A 17,087-nucleotide genomic window follows, 5' to 3' on the forward strand; every position below is an offset into this window, starting at 1 on the left:
ACAAGAATAGTCCAGTATCAGTAGATTGGGTGTGTCAAATATGTGAAGCAGTCAGCTGTGACTGCAATTGCATTCCAGACTCCTGAAACAACTGTTCTACTTGGAACTCAAACATTGAGTGAAAGATTAATATGGAGGGAAAAATTAGAATATGATAGAAAGCAAGCTAAAAATCTAAAAACAGATAGTGAGAATTTCTGGATATTTAAAAAGGAAGAGTCTGGGGAATTAATGATGGAAAGTAGGAAAATGGCAGATTAACTAAACAGGTATTTCGCCTCAGTCTTTGATACAAAAAGGTAAGTTAAGGTTGCCATTATCCTACCAGACCATAGGGTTGCTTTCTCATTAAAGAGACACAATTGACGGTGGTTTAACTTGAGGGTCACCACGCCTCAGGTGAGGGGAGAGATTGAAAAGAAGTGTCATTCATAACCTCTGCCAGCACGGGAACTGAACCCATGCTCTGCATTGCAAATCAGCTGTTCAGCCAACTGAGCTAACCAACTTTGCAAATGTCTTCTCCGAAAGAAAGAGCAGCTAACCAGGACATGGAAGGAAGGGAGGAACTCAAAACAAAAGTTACAATCACTAGCAAATTGAAGCTGCAGACAGACTAGACCCCAGATCCTGAGGGGCTTCATCCTTGGTTTCTTGAAGTTGCTAACAAAACAGTTAATAGATTTAGCTTTGATTTACCAAAATTCCCTAGTTTTGGGGAAGGTCTCATTAGATTGGAAGATAGAAAATGTAATTCCTTTACTCAAAAATAGAGACAGAAATCAGGAAACTACAGGCCAGTTAAATTAACACAGAGGTATTATTAAGACATTATAGCTGGGTACTTAGAAAGTTCAAGGTAGGTTGGATCAACATGGATTTGAGAGAATGAAATCATGTTTCAACAATGTATTGGAGTTCTTTGAGTAAGTGACATACACTGTGGACAAAGGGCAACCAATGGATGCTGTAAAGGCCATCTTTTTATTAATTGTAGACTGAACTGGGAAAAGGACTGTTCCACAACAGACTGGGGAAGGAATTGCTGTACTTTTAAAATGCAAATTACTGAAACACATTGTAAGTCATGTTTACACTGTATTTTGCAAGCAGGAAATGAAGGGGGTAGAATATGGCCCAGCTCTGGAGGACTGTGTGCAAAGTGAGATTTGGATGGTTTTGTCTGCATTTCCGAGGTCTGATTGCAGCCCCACTATCCTTGGACTTTTATCCACAGAGAGTGGCCTGATGAAGATCTTTAGAATGTTAAAATGACTTTTATTAGTTAGTCATAAGCCAGGGGTTCCAGAGATACGCTGGAGAACCAGAAATAATGATTACAGAGGCAGTTATACCCTTAGATTCAGTAACAGAAAATTAACATATACCAATTAAGAGGTGCACAGTTATCTAAATTGCATCACTACTAATGCTTAGGTTTACATCATGCATACAGTCGAAGCACAATTAACACATTACTACATAGGTACACCTATCTAATTATTCCGGAATTCTTTCAGCGCCTTTTTAGCTAGTGGCTCATGCACATTGGCTAATGGTGTGTTCAGGATACCTTTGTGATCCTTTGGGTGGCCAGACCACCAGATCTTGGAAGGCATTCTAACCTTCCCTGCTGTAAATACCAAACTCTTATCTCTTCCTCATCCTCCTTTTGTACAGGCACCTTTGGTGCATAGCGAAGGGTGTTCATAATTCTTCATTGTTTACAGCTCACCGTTACATACATAAACAACATTCCCATGCCAACAGTTTGCCGAGTGATCTGTGGCGTTGTGACTAATTGTGGATGCCGAAATCCAGCTGCCAGACATCTATTCACTTTGTTCTGCAGCTTGTGGGTGGGAACAATCCAGGCAGAAGCCTTCAGAAAGGGCACGAGTGAGTGTCTCTATCTAGATAAATACCCAAAGCCTTAAGAAAAGCCAGTTGTTTTATTCCATCAGTTGCTATAAGCTGTTGGTTTTAAACAATAAATCAGAAACTAACAATTTATTCATTATCATTTGTAAACTGGTTGATATGTGCCTCCTGTAAAAAAGTGGAAGAACCTGAAGGAAAAAAATCAGAACCACATGGTTTGGGAATCAAAAAATAACACCCCATTGAATCCTGAGGACTGGCAACATTGATCTGCTTCTTCACTGTCCTTTTTTCACGATCACTCATAACACAAGTTCTTTCTTCTATCTGTCTGTGTGTGTACGGGGGTATTCACGGTTTAAAAATAAGCAATTTATGTCAGAGATGAGAATTTTGTTTTCTCGGGGGTCACGAGTCTTTAGAACTTTCTTAAAAGGCAGTGGCAACAGTATCTTTGAATACTTTAAAGACAGAGGTAAATCGAATCTTGATAAGGAAGGGGTAAAAAGCAGTTCAATACCTTCTTGAGGCCGATCAGTGATGGCCAACAAATCAGCCTTGTCAGCAAACCCATACCCATGAAATGTTTTATTTTCCAAACAGACATTTCAGCAATACACGTGCAAAAAGCCATCTTTGTTTTTTTTATCCCTCCCCCATCGTATGGGAAAAGGGAAACATAATGACAGAGTAACTGCTGGAATTCTTTTGTAAGGAAGCGCTAACTGGTTACGCTCCAGCAGCTGGAGTCTCTGCTGCGACTCTGATGCTTATGATTTCAGTGTATCATCCAGTCTTCAAATCTTCACACCCACTCACTTAAACCACAGCACAACAACTACAATTTCAGAAGCCACTACATCCCAAGTATCCTTTATATTGCCTCAGTGACCTCTGCACTATTGTTTCAATTCCTCCCACTGTTTCAGTTCAACTTAAAGCACAGCCCACACAAATCAGGATATCTCACTCTGACATCAACGCTCCACAACCAGTGTAATGTCCAAGTATTGCAGACATCTTCAGCTGATATTACTCAACTTACTGACTGGAGAGTACATGAGCTGCCTACATCAAATGGAAATTTACTTCATGCTTTTGTGAAAGTGCTCTGCAATGTTTTACACTCATCGCTGGGAGAATAAGATGCAGAGTTGGGAGTTTGAAGAAAACAATCTACTTTGTCTAACTATCTTGTCCTGTTTGCAACATGAACCAGCTCCCTCTAAAGGGGAAGGAAATGAAATTGGAAATTTTCTAACTGCACTTATAGCCCAATCACCTTTTGAGCTCGTGAATTCTGTGGAGAGAAGAACATGGGGTGGCAGCAAGAGGATGGGTAAATGTTGTGGGAGATAATCAGAGTTGGGGAGAAAGAAAACAAACAGTCAGGGGGTGGCCATGGGTACCCACATGGGCCCAAGCTATGCATGCCTCTTTGTAGGTTACGTGGAACAATCCCTCTTCCGTACCTACACTGGCCCTAAACCCCACCTCTTCCTCCATTACATTGATGACTGTATCGGCGCCGCCTCGTGCTCCCAAGAGGAGCTCGAACAGTTCATCCACTTCACCAACACCTTCCACCCCAACGTTAAGTTCACCTGGACCATCTCTAATACCTCTCTCTCCTTCCTGGACCTCTCCGTCTCCATCTCCGGCAACCACCTAGAAACCGATATCCATTTCAAGCCCACCGACTCCCACAGCTACCTAGAATACATCTCCTCCCACCCACCTTCCTGCAAAAATGCCATCCCCTATTCCCAATTCCTTCGCCGCTGCCGCATCTGATCCCATGACGAGGCATTCCACTCCCGAACATCTCAGATGTCCTCGTTTTTCAAGGACCGCAACTTCCCCCCCTCAGTGGTCGAGAACACCCTTGACCGTGTCTCCCGCATTTCCCGCAACTCATCCCTCACACCCCCTCCCCGCAATAACAACCAAAACAGAATCCCCCTCGTCCTCACATACCACCCCACCAACCTCCGGATCCGAAACTTCCGCCATCTGCAATCCGACCCCACCACCAAAGACATTTTTCCCACCCCACCCTTATCTGCTTTCCGGAGGGACTACTCTCTCCGTGACTCCCTTGTCCACTCCACACTCCCCTCCAGCCCCACCTCACCCGGCACTTTTCCCTGCAACCGCAGGCAGTGCTACACTTGACCCTACACCTCCCCCCTCACCCCCATCCCAGGCCCCAAGAAGACTTTCCACATCAAGCAGATGTTCACCTGCACATCTGCTGATGTGGTATACTGCATCCGCTGTTCCCATTGTGGCCTCCTCTACATCGGGGAAACCAGCCGGAGGCTTGGGGACCACTTTGCAGAACACCTACGCTCGGTTTGCACTAAACAACTGCATCTCCCAGTCGCGAACCATTTCAACTCCCCCTCCCATTCCACAGACGACATGTCCATCCTGGGCCTCCTGCAGTGCCACAACGATGCCACCCGAAGTCTGCAGGAACAGCAACTCATATTCCACTTTGGAACCCTGCAGCCCAATGGTATCAATGTGGACTTCACAAGCTTCAAAATCTCCCCTCCCCCTACCGCATCCCAAAACCAGCCCAGCTCGTCCTCGCCTCCCTAACCTGTCCTTCCTCCCACCTATCCCCTCCTCCCACCTCAAGCCCCACCCCCATTTCCTACCTCCTCGCCTCATCCCGCCCCCTTGACCTGTCCGTCCTCCCTGGACTGACCTATCTCCTCCCTACCTCCCCACCTACACTCACCTTTACTGGCTCCATCCCTGCCTCTTTGACCTGTCTGTCTCCTCTCCACCTATCTTCTCCTCTATCCATCTTCTACCTGCCTCCCCCTCTCTCCCTATTTATTTCAGAACCCCCTTCCCCTCCCCCATTTCTGAAGAAGGGTCTAGGCCTGAAACGTCAGCCTTCCTGCTCCTCTGATGCTGCTTGGCCTGCTGTGTTCATCCACCTCTACACCTTGTTATCTTTGAACAGTCAGCTATGGAACTTTAACAGCAATAACAGTAATACTGGGAGAGGCAGGAAACACTACAATAGAGAATAACAAGCTAATAGATGGATTCAGAGAAAGGGAGAAATTGGTGAAGTCTAAATCATGGCTACACTGCATAGTGTTAGTGAGCTCAGTTGGCTGAATGGCTGGGTTTGCGATGCAGAGTGACACCAACAGACATGCTCACTTCCCGCACTGGTGAGGTTACAACAAAGATCCTGCTTTCTCAACCTCTCCCCTTGCCTGAGGCGTGGTGACTGTCAGGCTAAACTCATCACCAGGCGTCTCTCTCTATGGTCTACTGGAACTAAGGCAACTTTATCGGTGTACGTATGGAGTATAGTTAATAAGATTGGGGAGTTACAGGCATAGATTATCTTGTGAGATTATGATGTGGCAATAATGGAAACCTGGCTCAAGGAAGGGTAGGTTAAGGTGTTAAATATTCCTGTCTGCACATGTTCAGAAAAGATAGGAAAGGAGGAAAATTAGAAGGGGTGGTGCTTTTGGTTAAGGTGACTGTTGCAGTACTGCAGTAAAAGGATGTTACAGAGAGTTCAACCACAGATTTGATTTGGCTACAGCTAAGGATTATGAAGGATGCAATTTCATCGCTCGGTATAAGCTACAGTAAAATAGCTAGTGAGAAGGATATAGGGAACAAATCTGCAAGGAAATCACGGCGAGGTGTAACCATCAAGTAATTATAATTGGGGACTTTACCTGTATCATGACGCAGACAGTAGTAGTGTAAGGAGCAGCAAGGGACAAGTGTTCCTAGATTGTGTTCAGGAGGATTTCCTACAACAGTCTGTGTCCAGTCCAACAAGAGGCCTAATTCTTGTGAATGAGGGACACCAGGGAGATAAAGTAACAGTGATCATTGCATCATAAAGTTTAGAATGACTGTGGAAAATGAAATTATTCTCACTCTGGATTAACCAAACAGCTAGCGGAGAGCAGCCTTCAATTAGGGCAAGAGCTGGACTGGATAAAGTGAAACTAAAGATTGGTGTGAGAAACACTAACTAAACAATGAGCTACCTTCAAACAGAGCATGATTTGGGCACAAAGCATATTCCATCAAAAGAGAAAGGTAGGAAAAACAAATCCAGAGCTCCCTCGATGATAAAGGAGAAAGAAGTTAAGTTAAAGAGAAAAACTGCACTTATGACAGGTGTCAGGTAGTAAATATTAGTTAAGAACCAAGCTGAATACAGAAGATTCAGAAGAGAAGTGAATAAACAAAGACAAGAAGCAAAGGGGATTATGATAAAGGATTGGCACCTAACAAAGGGAATATGAAAAATGTCTTTCATAAGTACACCAATAATAAAAATGTGCTAAGAGGAGTAGGGTCAATTAGAGACCAAAATGGAGAATTACCCATAGAGGCAAGAGGCTTGATTGAGGTGTTAAACAGATGCTGTGCATCTGCCTTTACCTAGAGGAACTGCTGCCTAGGCTAATATACATGAAGAAGCTTTAAATTTATCAATTTAAAATTGGTAAGGAGATGATACTGGATACAGTTTTGATAAGGCAACAATTGTGCATCCAAAGATCTTTTAAAATATTTGTTCATGTGACAGGTCTTTGTCACATGTAGGCCACATCAGGTAAGGAAGACCATTTCCCTCCCTATAGGGCATTAGTGAACCAAGTAGATTTTTATACAAATTGACAGTGGCTAGTTACATGGTTGTCATTAACCTAGTTATTTTGTAATCCAGATTTTTTTAACTGAATTCAAACTTTACCATTTGCCATGGCATTAGCCCGAGGTTGTGGATTATTAGTCCAGTGAAATTACTACTATGCCACCACCATCCTGGAAGGGAGGGAGTGGAAATTGCAGAGGCACTGGCCATAATCTCGCAATCTTCAGTGGATTCGGGAGTGGTGCTGGAAGATTGCAGGGTTATAAACATTACACCCTTGTTCAAAAAAAGTTAGCCCAGCAATTACAGAGCAGTCAGTTTAACTTCAGTGGTGGTAGAAACAATTATTCTTGATAAAATTAATATTGCATGGAAAATTGAGCATTGATTTGTTAATGGAGGACTGTGTCTAACTTGCAGGAGATTTTTGAAGAGGTAATATTTAGCTGCTATTGATGTGGTGTACATAGACTTCCAAAAGGTATTCGATAAAGTGTCATATTGCAGACTTGTGTGGAAAGTTATGGATCATGAAATAAAGGGACAGTAGCAATGTGGATGCAAAATTGGCTGAGGGATAGGAAACAGAGTAATCATAAATTAATATTTCAGGCTGGAAGAAGGTTTGTAGTAGAGTTTGCAAGAGATTGGTATTGGACTGATTGCTTTTTCTGTTATAGACAAATGATCTAGATCTAGCCACAGTGAAAGAACAGCAATACGTTTCCAAGTCAGGATGGTGAGTGGAGGGGAGTTTGCAGGTAATGGCATTCCCATGTATCTGCTTGTCCTTGCCCTTTTAGATGGAAACAGTCATGGGTTTGGGAGATGCTGTCCAAGGATCTTTCGTGAATTTATGCACTGCTGCTTCTAAGTGGCGGTGGTGGAGCCAGTGTGAATATGGTGCCAATCAAGTGGACAGCTTTGTCCTGGATGTTGTCAAGCTTCTTGAGTGCTGCACCCATCCAGGCACATGGAGAGTATTCTATTAGACTCCTGACTTGTGCCTTGAAGATGGTGGACAGGCTTTGAGGGGTGAGGAGGTGTGTCGTCCTAGCCTCTGACCTGCTTCTTGTAGTCACCTTATTTATACGATGAATCCAGCTGAATTTCTGATCAATGGATGTTGCCGGGGGAGGGGATTCAGTGATGGTAACACTGTTGAATATCAAGGGCAGTGGTTACATTGCTTCTTATCAGAGATGGTCATTGCATGGCATTTATATGGCACAAACGTTACTTGCCACTTGTCAGTTTAAGCCTGGATACTATCTGGATCTGGTTGCATTTCAACATGGACTGCTTCAGTACCTGAAGAGTCATGAATAGTTTATGAATAATGTGCAATCACAGCATGGTATGGCAACTGCCCTTCCCAAGACCGCAAGGAATTAGGAGTTGAACACAGCCCAGTCCATCATGCAAACCAGTCTTCAATCCATTGACTCCATCTATACTTCCTGGTGAACATCCCCATTTCTGACCTTACGACAGAGGGAGCATCATTAATGAAGCAGCTGGAGATGGTTGGGCTTAGGACATTACCCTGTGGACCTCCTGCAGAGACGGTGGCCAACCTATACCCCGCAACTGGTGGTAACTGTCATATGACCCATTTCTGGCTCCACTTTGCCTCAGAAACATTACTCCTCCTTCTCGGAATTGGTTCACACAATCTCTATATGATTGACTAGATGAGGTCAGTGGCATCAGGAGGCAGTTTCATTACATTGTGCTAAGCTGAAATGTTGCCAAGAATAACCTCCACCGTCAGATACTGGTCAGAACCTGAACACATTAGATGTCAGGTGAATAAACAAACCCTCAAAACCTATTCTAATAAGTTTGAAAAATGTCCTCATTTTTAAAATATCTACTGCAGAAGTCGAGGTAAGATTGCTGCTTCCCTGTCACAGTTAAACATTTTCTAAAGGAGATTGTGATAATTCCATAAAATGTTTTGGCTACCTGACTGCAGTCAAGAGATGCTATGTGTAGATTAACCCACTTAAGAGTCTTGATTATAAAACCACTGTTCATCAAACCACACAACTGGTTTAACATCCTCAAGATATCATTCAGTCTGTCAAAGCAGTTGGTACATGAAGCATTTCAGGTGATTCACAGGAGGGCCAGTTATCAGATCTTAGCACTGACCCACACAATATATAATTAATTAAACAAATAAACATTCCACCTTAACATCATCACCAAATATTTCCAGAATGATTCAGAGCTACTTCCTCGATGAGGCAGCAAGTCAAGGTAGTCGAGTTACAGAGAAGGCAAAACAGGTCCAAGTTTGGATCCATACTGAAATTGCTGAAGTAGCTCAGCTTGTCAGTCTTATGGTTGACAGGGGATAAAAGATTTCAACTAATCGTTTAGTCAAAAGGCTTTTTCAACCTCTTGCATACGTAAAAGACTGATCTGCACACTTAACTCTCAACACAGCTTTTGGGACTCCATGGCCTAATCTCCCTTTTTCCTTAAATTCACCCTGCACTATTTCCTGAGGAAACCAGTCAGTAAATTGTTTCCAGGTCTCTGTCAAAGAGGTAAGTGGTCCTGAGGTGAATCAACTTTGCAATTACCCTTCTCACAGGGAATAAAGGGACAAAGGGGAAGGAGGAAAATGAGGAGAAAGGGTAAAGGAGGAAACCATAAGAACCCTCATTGTCCTCTGCCTAGCTCCTGTGTCTGTCTCTCTCTTTCTGCCCTTCCTTTCCAACACACCATCTCTCACAGAGAAAAGCTAGGCCCAACTCTTATCATCAGTGAATAGATGGTGTGTTTATGGACTTGTGTCTCTCCCATTCAATGGTGAAATCTAAGTTGAAACAGTGTTGTTCAATGATCAGATGCTGCTGAGTTTAGCCAATCATTCATCCCTGGGGCTACTTCCTCAAAATATTATTCCAGCCACAAGTTAATAGCCTCACTTAATAAATTAACAGCTTTTAAACATTTTAAAATCAAAAAGAAATGTCAAAATAATACCAGTGGGAGTTGGTGAAGTCTTCAGTGTTGGAACAAACAAGGTACTGCTGACCATAATGAGCTGAAGTCTCTGGAGCCATCTTTCCCAGTTCACTCAGGAACACTATAAACTTATCCTTCACTGCATTACAGCAGGAAGTGCTGGCTTGGATTGAACTAGACTGGCTTCTGCATAGAAAGGAAAGCTGCCCTGGCTAGAATTTAATAAGGAGACAGCTGCCAGTTGTACGACAAAGTGATTCAACCCCCTGCAAATTATTACACCCCCCCGGGTCAAGATAGGTCACTCTCTCAAAACACATTCCCCTCATCTCAACCTGGTCTGGTACATCAGTAAGTGAAGAACAAGGTGGCACAGTTCATTCTGTCCACAACCCCCTACACCAGCCATGAGATATTTTTCAATGTTTATATCTGCAGTTCCTGCAATCCTAGCTAGTTGCTCATCTTCCACCTTTCATAAAAATGAGCTCATTTAAAACTCTGCTGCCTGCATCCTAATACACAGTTCCATTCACCCACATATAAGACAACCAACATTAATCTCCTGATTAAGCACAGTCTTAATTTTAAAATTCCCATCCTTGATTTAAAATCCCTCCATGGCTTCCACTAACTCTTTAAGATAACTGTGTGCTCCAATGCTGGTCTGTTGCACAACCCCAATTTTAATCATTCCCTCCTTAATACATATTTACCTTTTCTTGTTCTCTTCCTTCCAAGTTTTTAGTCAACTGTCCATGTGGTATTGAGTCTTTTGGTCATTAAATCTTTAAGACCCACGCTCATGACATCATCATTATGTCACATGTGACCTTATGCAGTATAGAAATTTCAGATTCCGTCTCAACTTGAATCACTTAAAGCATGACAGGCTACTAGAAGCAGGACCCCCTTCTATTACCGGCTTAATTTTATCCCCGATGTGCCTCTGAAAGTGATGTCTGTATATAATACCCAGCTGTAAACATTGGTTAGATTTTTCAATATAATGCTATCCATACCGAGTTTATGTTACAAGGGAAAACATAAGCATTGCTACATCAGTTAATATACTGTTCTGGTGATAAAACCTACAGCATAGTTAGTGGCTCTAGCCATCTATCACATTTTCCAAGATCTCAGTGGTAGATATTTGGAAAATGAATTGAAGTCTAACAGTACAAGAGCTTTAGACATCTGTAAATTAAGAAAAATGGTCAGTTTCTCACCTTTTAAGCAGGCTCAGTTTCTGAGTATAGACAGCTGTATAGATCTGTAGACAGGACATTAATCACAAAGGAAACAAAGCTAATTTATTTTCATTGGAAATATAGTCTTTGAGACAAATGAAATTTTAAAAACAAAAACAAAGTTGCTGAAAAAGCTGAGCAGGTCTGGCAGCATTTGTGAAGGAGAAAGCAGAATTAACGTTTCAGGTCCGGTGACCCTTCCTCAGAATGGAGGTAGGGTCTGAGGAAGGGTCACCAGACCCAAAACGTTAATTCTGTTTTCTCCTTCACAGATGCTGCCAGATCTGCTGAGCTTTTCCAGCAACTTTGTTTTTGTTCCTGATTTACAGTATCCGCAGTTCTTTTGGTTTTTTATTTGAAATTTTAAAAGTTGTGACAACTAAAAATAAAAGCCATTTTGAGCTGAGACAGTGCTATACATGACCGACAGCTGAAAGCCTAGTATGCACTGTTCTAAAAATTGATACAAAAGTAACTCTCTCTCAGACCAGACAGCTGCAGAGTCTGTTATTAAAGAAGTTCTTATTTTCCACTGGCAAAAATTCAAGGGCTTTTTCAAAAATAGTCCAATGTATTTTGAAGCTAAACTATGAAAGGCAGAACTCTCGATATGAAATGGGCATCCAGTGACACCCTTACTGAACTGCATCTGTTCAAACATATGCAATTCTGTTTTATAGATCAAGTGACAGACAATCCAGGGAAGAAAGTTCCAAACATATTGCTAGACATCAATAAGGAGGGGCTTGACATATTAACAGATCTAGTTTTTCCATGGAAAACCAGAAACATCCAGAAAAGCTCTGGAAAGTTCTCAAAGATCTGCTCAAGTTAAGAAATAACTTCAGGATTAACAGGCCCCAACTCATGTCATACAGACAACTAACCCCAATGGTCTCTTGACCAGTTTGTCAGAAGATGCTATAGCAAAGACCTCGAATGTGACCTTTCCAAAGACGAACTATCAGAGAGGCCCATTGAATTAGAGATCACCTCTACACTGCTTAACGCCTTTAGGAAGGATTTTTGGGCAAGAGAAAGGGTCATAATATTGATACGCATATGAAACCATAGTGACAGACCAACAATGTTTTAGGTACGGCAGATGGTGGAATTTGAATTCAATAAAAATCTGGAATTAAGACTCTAATGGTGACCATGAATCCATCGCTGATTATTAGGAAAAACCCATCTGGTTCACTAATGTCCTTATTTGGTCCGGCCTACATGTGAATCAAGACCCATGGCAATGTGGTTGACTCTTAACTGCCCAAGCAGCACAGATTAAAAAGTCATTTTTAAATTAAAAAAGCCAAGCAACTGGGGTTTGTTTTGAAGAGCTAGATTTGAAAAGGAGAAGCTAAATGAATTTTTTTTATTCATTGACATGACAAGGGTGTCTCTGGCAAAGCCAGCATATTTTACCCATCCCTAATTGCACAGAATAAAAAGGATCTGTGACATTGTCTTGGACTTTTAGATTAGCTCTTGCCATACACTCCCAACTTCCTGGACACAGTATCTCCATGGAGAGATTTGCTCCATAATCATGTTCACCAATATGTCTTCCTTCAAGCAGGCTTCAATAGCAAAATCTTGCCTACAGCAATACTACGACCCCAGGAAAGTCACGATTTTCAAAGTGGATGTCCCACAAAAAGCCTATACTCATGTCTTCTGCAAGCTCAAAACCAATGGCCTTTGCTTCAAAACACTGTTATCCACACAACTATTCCAGAATAAAGCATTAAACATTAGCTCTGGTATTTGGTGTGACAGCAAGTCCAATGGAAAACAACATATACCTCGCCAGACAGGTATATGATTACTAGATCAGGATGAGTTGTCAAACCTCTGAAGAGTTACATTGAAGTTTGAAATGTTAATGTTAACCTTGTAAAGTATTTCACATGATAACACATGACTAATGTACAACCATCTGTATCTGTTTGGGATAAGCATTTCATTATTGGAAAAAGGAGAATGCTGTGTTATGCCTCAGTTTATTTTTAAGAAACATGCTCATATCATCACTATGTCACAGGTCTGTAGGGTATAAAAATCTCCAAAACCACCTTAATTCAGATCACTTGAAGCATGACACTAACAGAAGCATACTCTTCTGCTGTAATAGCTTAACTTTAGCACAACCACAGTCAACATAACATCTATATAACAGCCAGCCTAAACAGACATCTGCTGGGGTTTTCTGTTGGAGTTTTCTGTTATCTGTGTCTAATTTCATGTGTTACGAGGGATAACATAAGCATTATTTGATCAGGTAATTTACCCTGGAGGTAAAACCCACATATCTCATGTATCAAATTTTGGACAAAAATGGTCATGTGAAGTTCCTTGGATTGTTTTTGTGTGGTAAAGGAATTATACAAATGCAAGCAATTATACCACAAATTTTCAAGTAAGTGACAAAATAACTCACTTACAGTAATACAGCTGTATTTAAACTTGAACACACTTTCATTTAGTCATGAAAAATGAAATTTGGTCAATTAACATTCTGTGCAGCCATAAACCTCCAACTGTGTAGACAATAAACAATGTATACGTGACAGGATTTGCATGACCATTTCCATGAGTGAAATGATTCAAGGAACAGTGCCAGAGAGTGAAGCAGGGTTGAAGACAAGTACTTATCCAGGATACCTTACCTGACCAGTCAAATAGTTTGCAAGTTGGAAAGAAACAGACAAGGAATTCATTTATTTTACAGCATGAGGGCACAGGAAAAGTGTGCCCAAGGTCAGGAAAACAACGTAAGACCCTTCAGCTACTGCCAGTCTCACAAAGTAGAAATGGCTGAACTGTATAAAAGAGGAATTAAATAAAAATGTGTGGAATGCTTTATAATTCTAAGAAAAACCATTGCATTTCTAGCCAGTTGTGTATTTATTTTATACAGGCCACAAATTATTAGATCTTTACATCCCTGCACAATACCACACACTGCTCCCCCCAATTCCAAACTTCCTTTAGCTCTCTCCCCTGCTTCACTAAAGTAAGTCTACGAACAGGAAATTGTATAACAACTACCTGAGGTTCCCAACGGAAGCGCCATTCATACTTAACAGCAGATTATTCAACCCTGCAGTACAAAGTATTGCACAGGAGCCAAACTTCCAACAAAATGGCTGCACGTGCAGCCCTTGAAATATCAGAGTTTGACTTCCTCACACTACTACACAGCAGTGAGCTGAAGGCTACTTTCTAAGATTGAATGATCAGGTCCATTCCTACAGAGAAGGATCCCAGCAGCTGGCAGTCACTGCTTCAGGTGGATCTCTGCAATCTGCAGTAGTTCGTATTTATTTAGCCACACTTCAATTGGGGTCAGGATAACAAAAATTCCAACAACCAACTGACAGCATTAGAGCTGGCTAGCTTGGTTGACTGGATGGCTGGTTTGGATTGCACAGTGATGCCAACAGCATGAGTTCAATTCCTGTACCAGCTGTGGTTACCATGAAGGTCTTGATTTCTCAACTTTGCCCTGTGCCTGAGGAGTGTTGATCCTCAGATTAAACTACCACCAGTCACCTCTCTCTAATGACAGCGCAGTCTTATGGCAACTTTACCTATTAAATAAAGTAAATATGCTGACAACATAGGAATTTTGCAGACAGCTTGAAAATTACATTTTTATATCAGACCATTCACAATCCCAAAAAACACTTACCATCAGCACTTCCTCTAAACGTTTTACCTCCAGCTCTAACTTCTGGAGTTCTGGGAACTGGCCACGATAATCATCTAGTGTTGAATTTAATGTCATCAGAGCTTCCTCGATCCCTGCATCTACAGGTTTCACCTTTCCATACTCTGTGGGCCCAGTTTTCTGATCAGTCAACTTAGTTTTTTCCTCTGTAGAGGCAGCACTCGGAACCAATGGTACAGCAGCAACAAAAGTGTCACTCTCCACTGTCAGCCTACATGTGTTTTCTGGGATTTTTGACTTTTCTGGTGGAGCTTCAGATGGTAGTGTCTTGTTGACAGTATCGTCAGTTACAGGCTGATCTGCTTCTGCATCGGAGACTTGGGAAGACTCCAGTAAATTCGATATGGCAATGATCTGTGGCTCTGACTCAGTGCTCATTGATGCATTCAAGTCCATTGCAGCATCTATGCTTGCCTCACTAATATGGCTGAGTGTTCGGGAAACTGGTACAGTTCCATTAAATATTGCATGTTTTACAGTCTCCTGCTCTTCCTCTGCCTCCTCCATTTGCTGTTTGGCAACCTCAGGCCTGGCAGCCTGAGGATCCTCAGTTTGTGCAAATGTTATAGTGATTCTAGGGACCACTCCCTGTATTTCTGGCTGCACCAGTGTTTTCTGAGAATGTCTAACGCTGGTCGAGAGTTGTGGGCTGGAAGAACCATCTGAAGAATCAGAGGAGATGGACCAAGCTGCACCATTCTCCAATTCTTCCTGCCTGCGTAGCATATTCTATACAGAACAAAAAAAAAGGTACAAGTTACAATCTGCTCAGTAGCCAAGGCATGTTTTCAACCAACTATCACTTCAGAATATCAAACCACAGATATGGCATCTTGTCTGCAGATGATGTGTAAACTGACTGAAACAGTCCCAAACAGAGTTCAAGACTATAGAAAGAGGACCAACATAATTCCAGCACAGTCAGTTACTATTACTTTGCTTTTGTACAGAAATATTTGACCAGTTAACGTGAACGCAGGACTCTGAGTCAGACGGATCAAGGAATAACGCTCCAGTTTGCTTTAACTTTACTTCATTAACAGTTGTTCCAATGTTCATGAGGTGGAAAAAGGGCAATGTTGGGAGGCCTTATAGTCAGGCAGGCCTCATTGCAATACTGAGAACAAAGCAAAATACTGCAGATGGAACGTCAGTGATCAAAAACATTAATTGTTTCTTTCTCCACTGACACTGCCTGATCTGCTCAGCGTTTGCAGAATCGTGTTTTGTTTCATTTTAAAAATGACTTTCTGGCTTTTTATTTTATGATCAGTCTCCAAAAACATACATTCACGTGATTACATGTCAAGTTCACATTCATTTTTCAGTTGCTGTATTTCTTGAATCTTTATAATGACATGGATGCCCCAGCTCTCGAGAAGAGGGGACAGAAAATTAGAGTTTCGGTTCTTAACTGAAACTAAGTGACCCTCCCTACCATCATACACTGGGCACAAACAGGATGGTTCCCTCTGTGGAAAATCCAGCAAGGTTTAGCACGTGGGCCGCAGGTTTCAAAATGGTACCTACCATTTTAATCAAATCCTTCCATGGCCTCGACCTTCCTCATCTCTATAACTTGCACCAACTCGACAATGTTCCATATTCTTCTAATACTGTCCATCCCTTCTTCCTTCATCTTGCCGTTCATTGCTATCCGTCCCTTCAACTATTACTTAAGGTCTGGAATTCTCTTCATAAGTTTCTCTGTTCCTGCCTACTCCCTCAAGACCCTCGCCAAAACTGAATCTTAATCCAAGGTTTGGTCAGCTGTCCTAATATGCCCTTGTTTAGTTCAGTGTCAATTTTAGCCTGACTATGCCCCATTGAAGTGGTTGGGTCACTTGAATGTTACAGATGTCTGATAAATTCAAGTTGTTCTGTTCATTAGATTGTTTCTGTAAATAATCAAGCACTCCTCACTAACACTGTAGGGTTGAGGCACGGAGTTAACCAAGTTCAAAGAGCTGCTGCCATTTAATAATGGAAATGTGTCTTCTTGCAACATTCATATTAAAATCAGCATTTGGTAACTTGAACTATGATGAACTGTGCTCTGGAATCAGTTTTTTGTTAAATTACTGATCAAATAAACTGCATCTAGTAATCTGCACTTTATTTGACAAAGTACAAAATTAGCAAGCTACCTAGTCTTCAAAAATAATCACTGCCTATTATTGAAAGATAGCAATCACATAGGCTCACACACTAGGGTACAAACAGCATCAAGAAGTCTTGACTACAGACGAATTGAGTCTGAAGGGACACATCAGCCACTCACCCCATCTTAACACAAGATGAATTTTTCTGCAACTCCTTTAGGTTGTAAAATGCTTAACAAGAACAATCAGACAAAAATGGTTATTTGCTTGTCTTGCTGGTCCAAATGCTGGTCACCAGCTGCACAAAGCCTTGACACTGTTGCCTGTTCTACTGCAGTCAAAGATAAATCTATTGCACAACGTTAATAGTAGGCGGCATTTTTCATTTTTAGCAGCAATCCTCCCAAGCTGAGTAAAGATGCCATGAGCTTTTTGGGTTTCTCTTAGAAACAGCTCCTATTCTACATGTAAACAGAAAC

At 41.8% G+C, this 17,087-nt stretch overlaps 1 protein-coding gene across 1 annotated transcript in view; it reads right to left on the reverse strand.

Moving 5' to 3' along the window:
• The window catches only part of LOC109925294 (rho family-interacting cell polarization regulator 1), a 71,621-nt gene that overhangs the window by 25,859 nt on the left and 28,675 nt on the right, over positions 1-17,087 (reverse strand). The window contains exon 5 of the mRNA XM_048605992.1: positions 14,468-15,235. Within this exon, the coding sequence (XP_048461949.1) occupies positions 14,468-15,235 (768 nt within the window). The remainder of the gene's footprint in view (positions 1-14,467; positions 15,236-17,087) is intronic.

This window comes from Rhincodon typus, chromosome 15, assembly GCF_021869965.1.
Source record: "Rhincodon typus isolate 14 chromosome 15, sRhiTyp1.1, whole genome shotgun sequence".
Lineage (NCBI taxonomy): Eukaryota > Metazoa > Chordata > Chondrichthyes > Orectolobiformes > Rhincodontidae > Rhincodon > Rhincodon typus.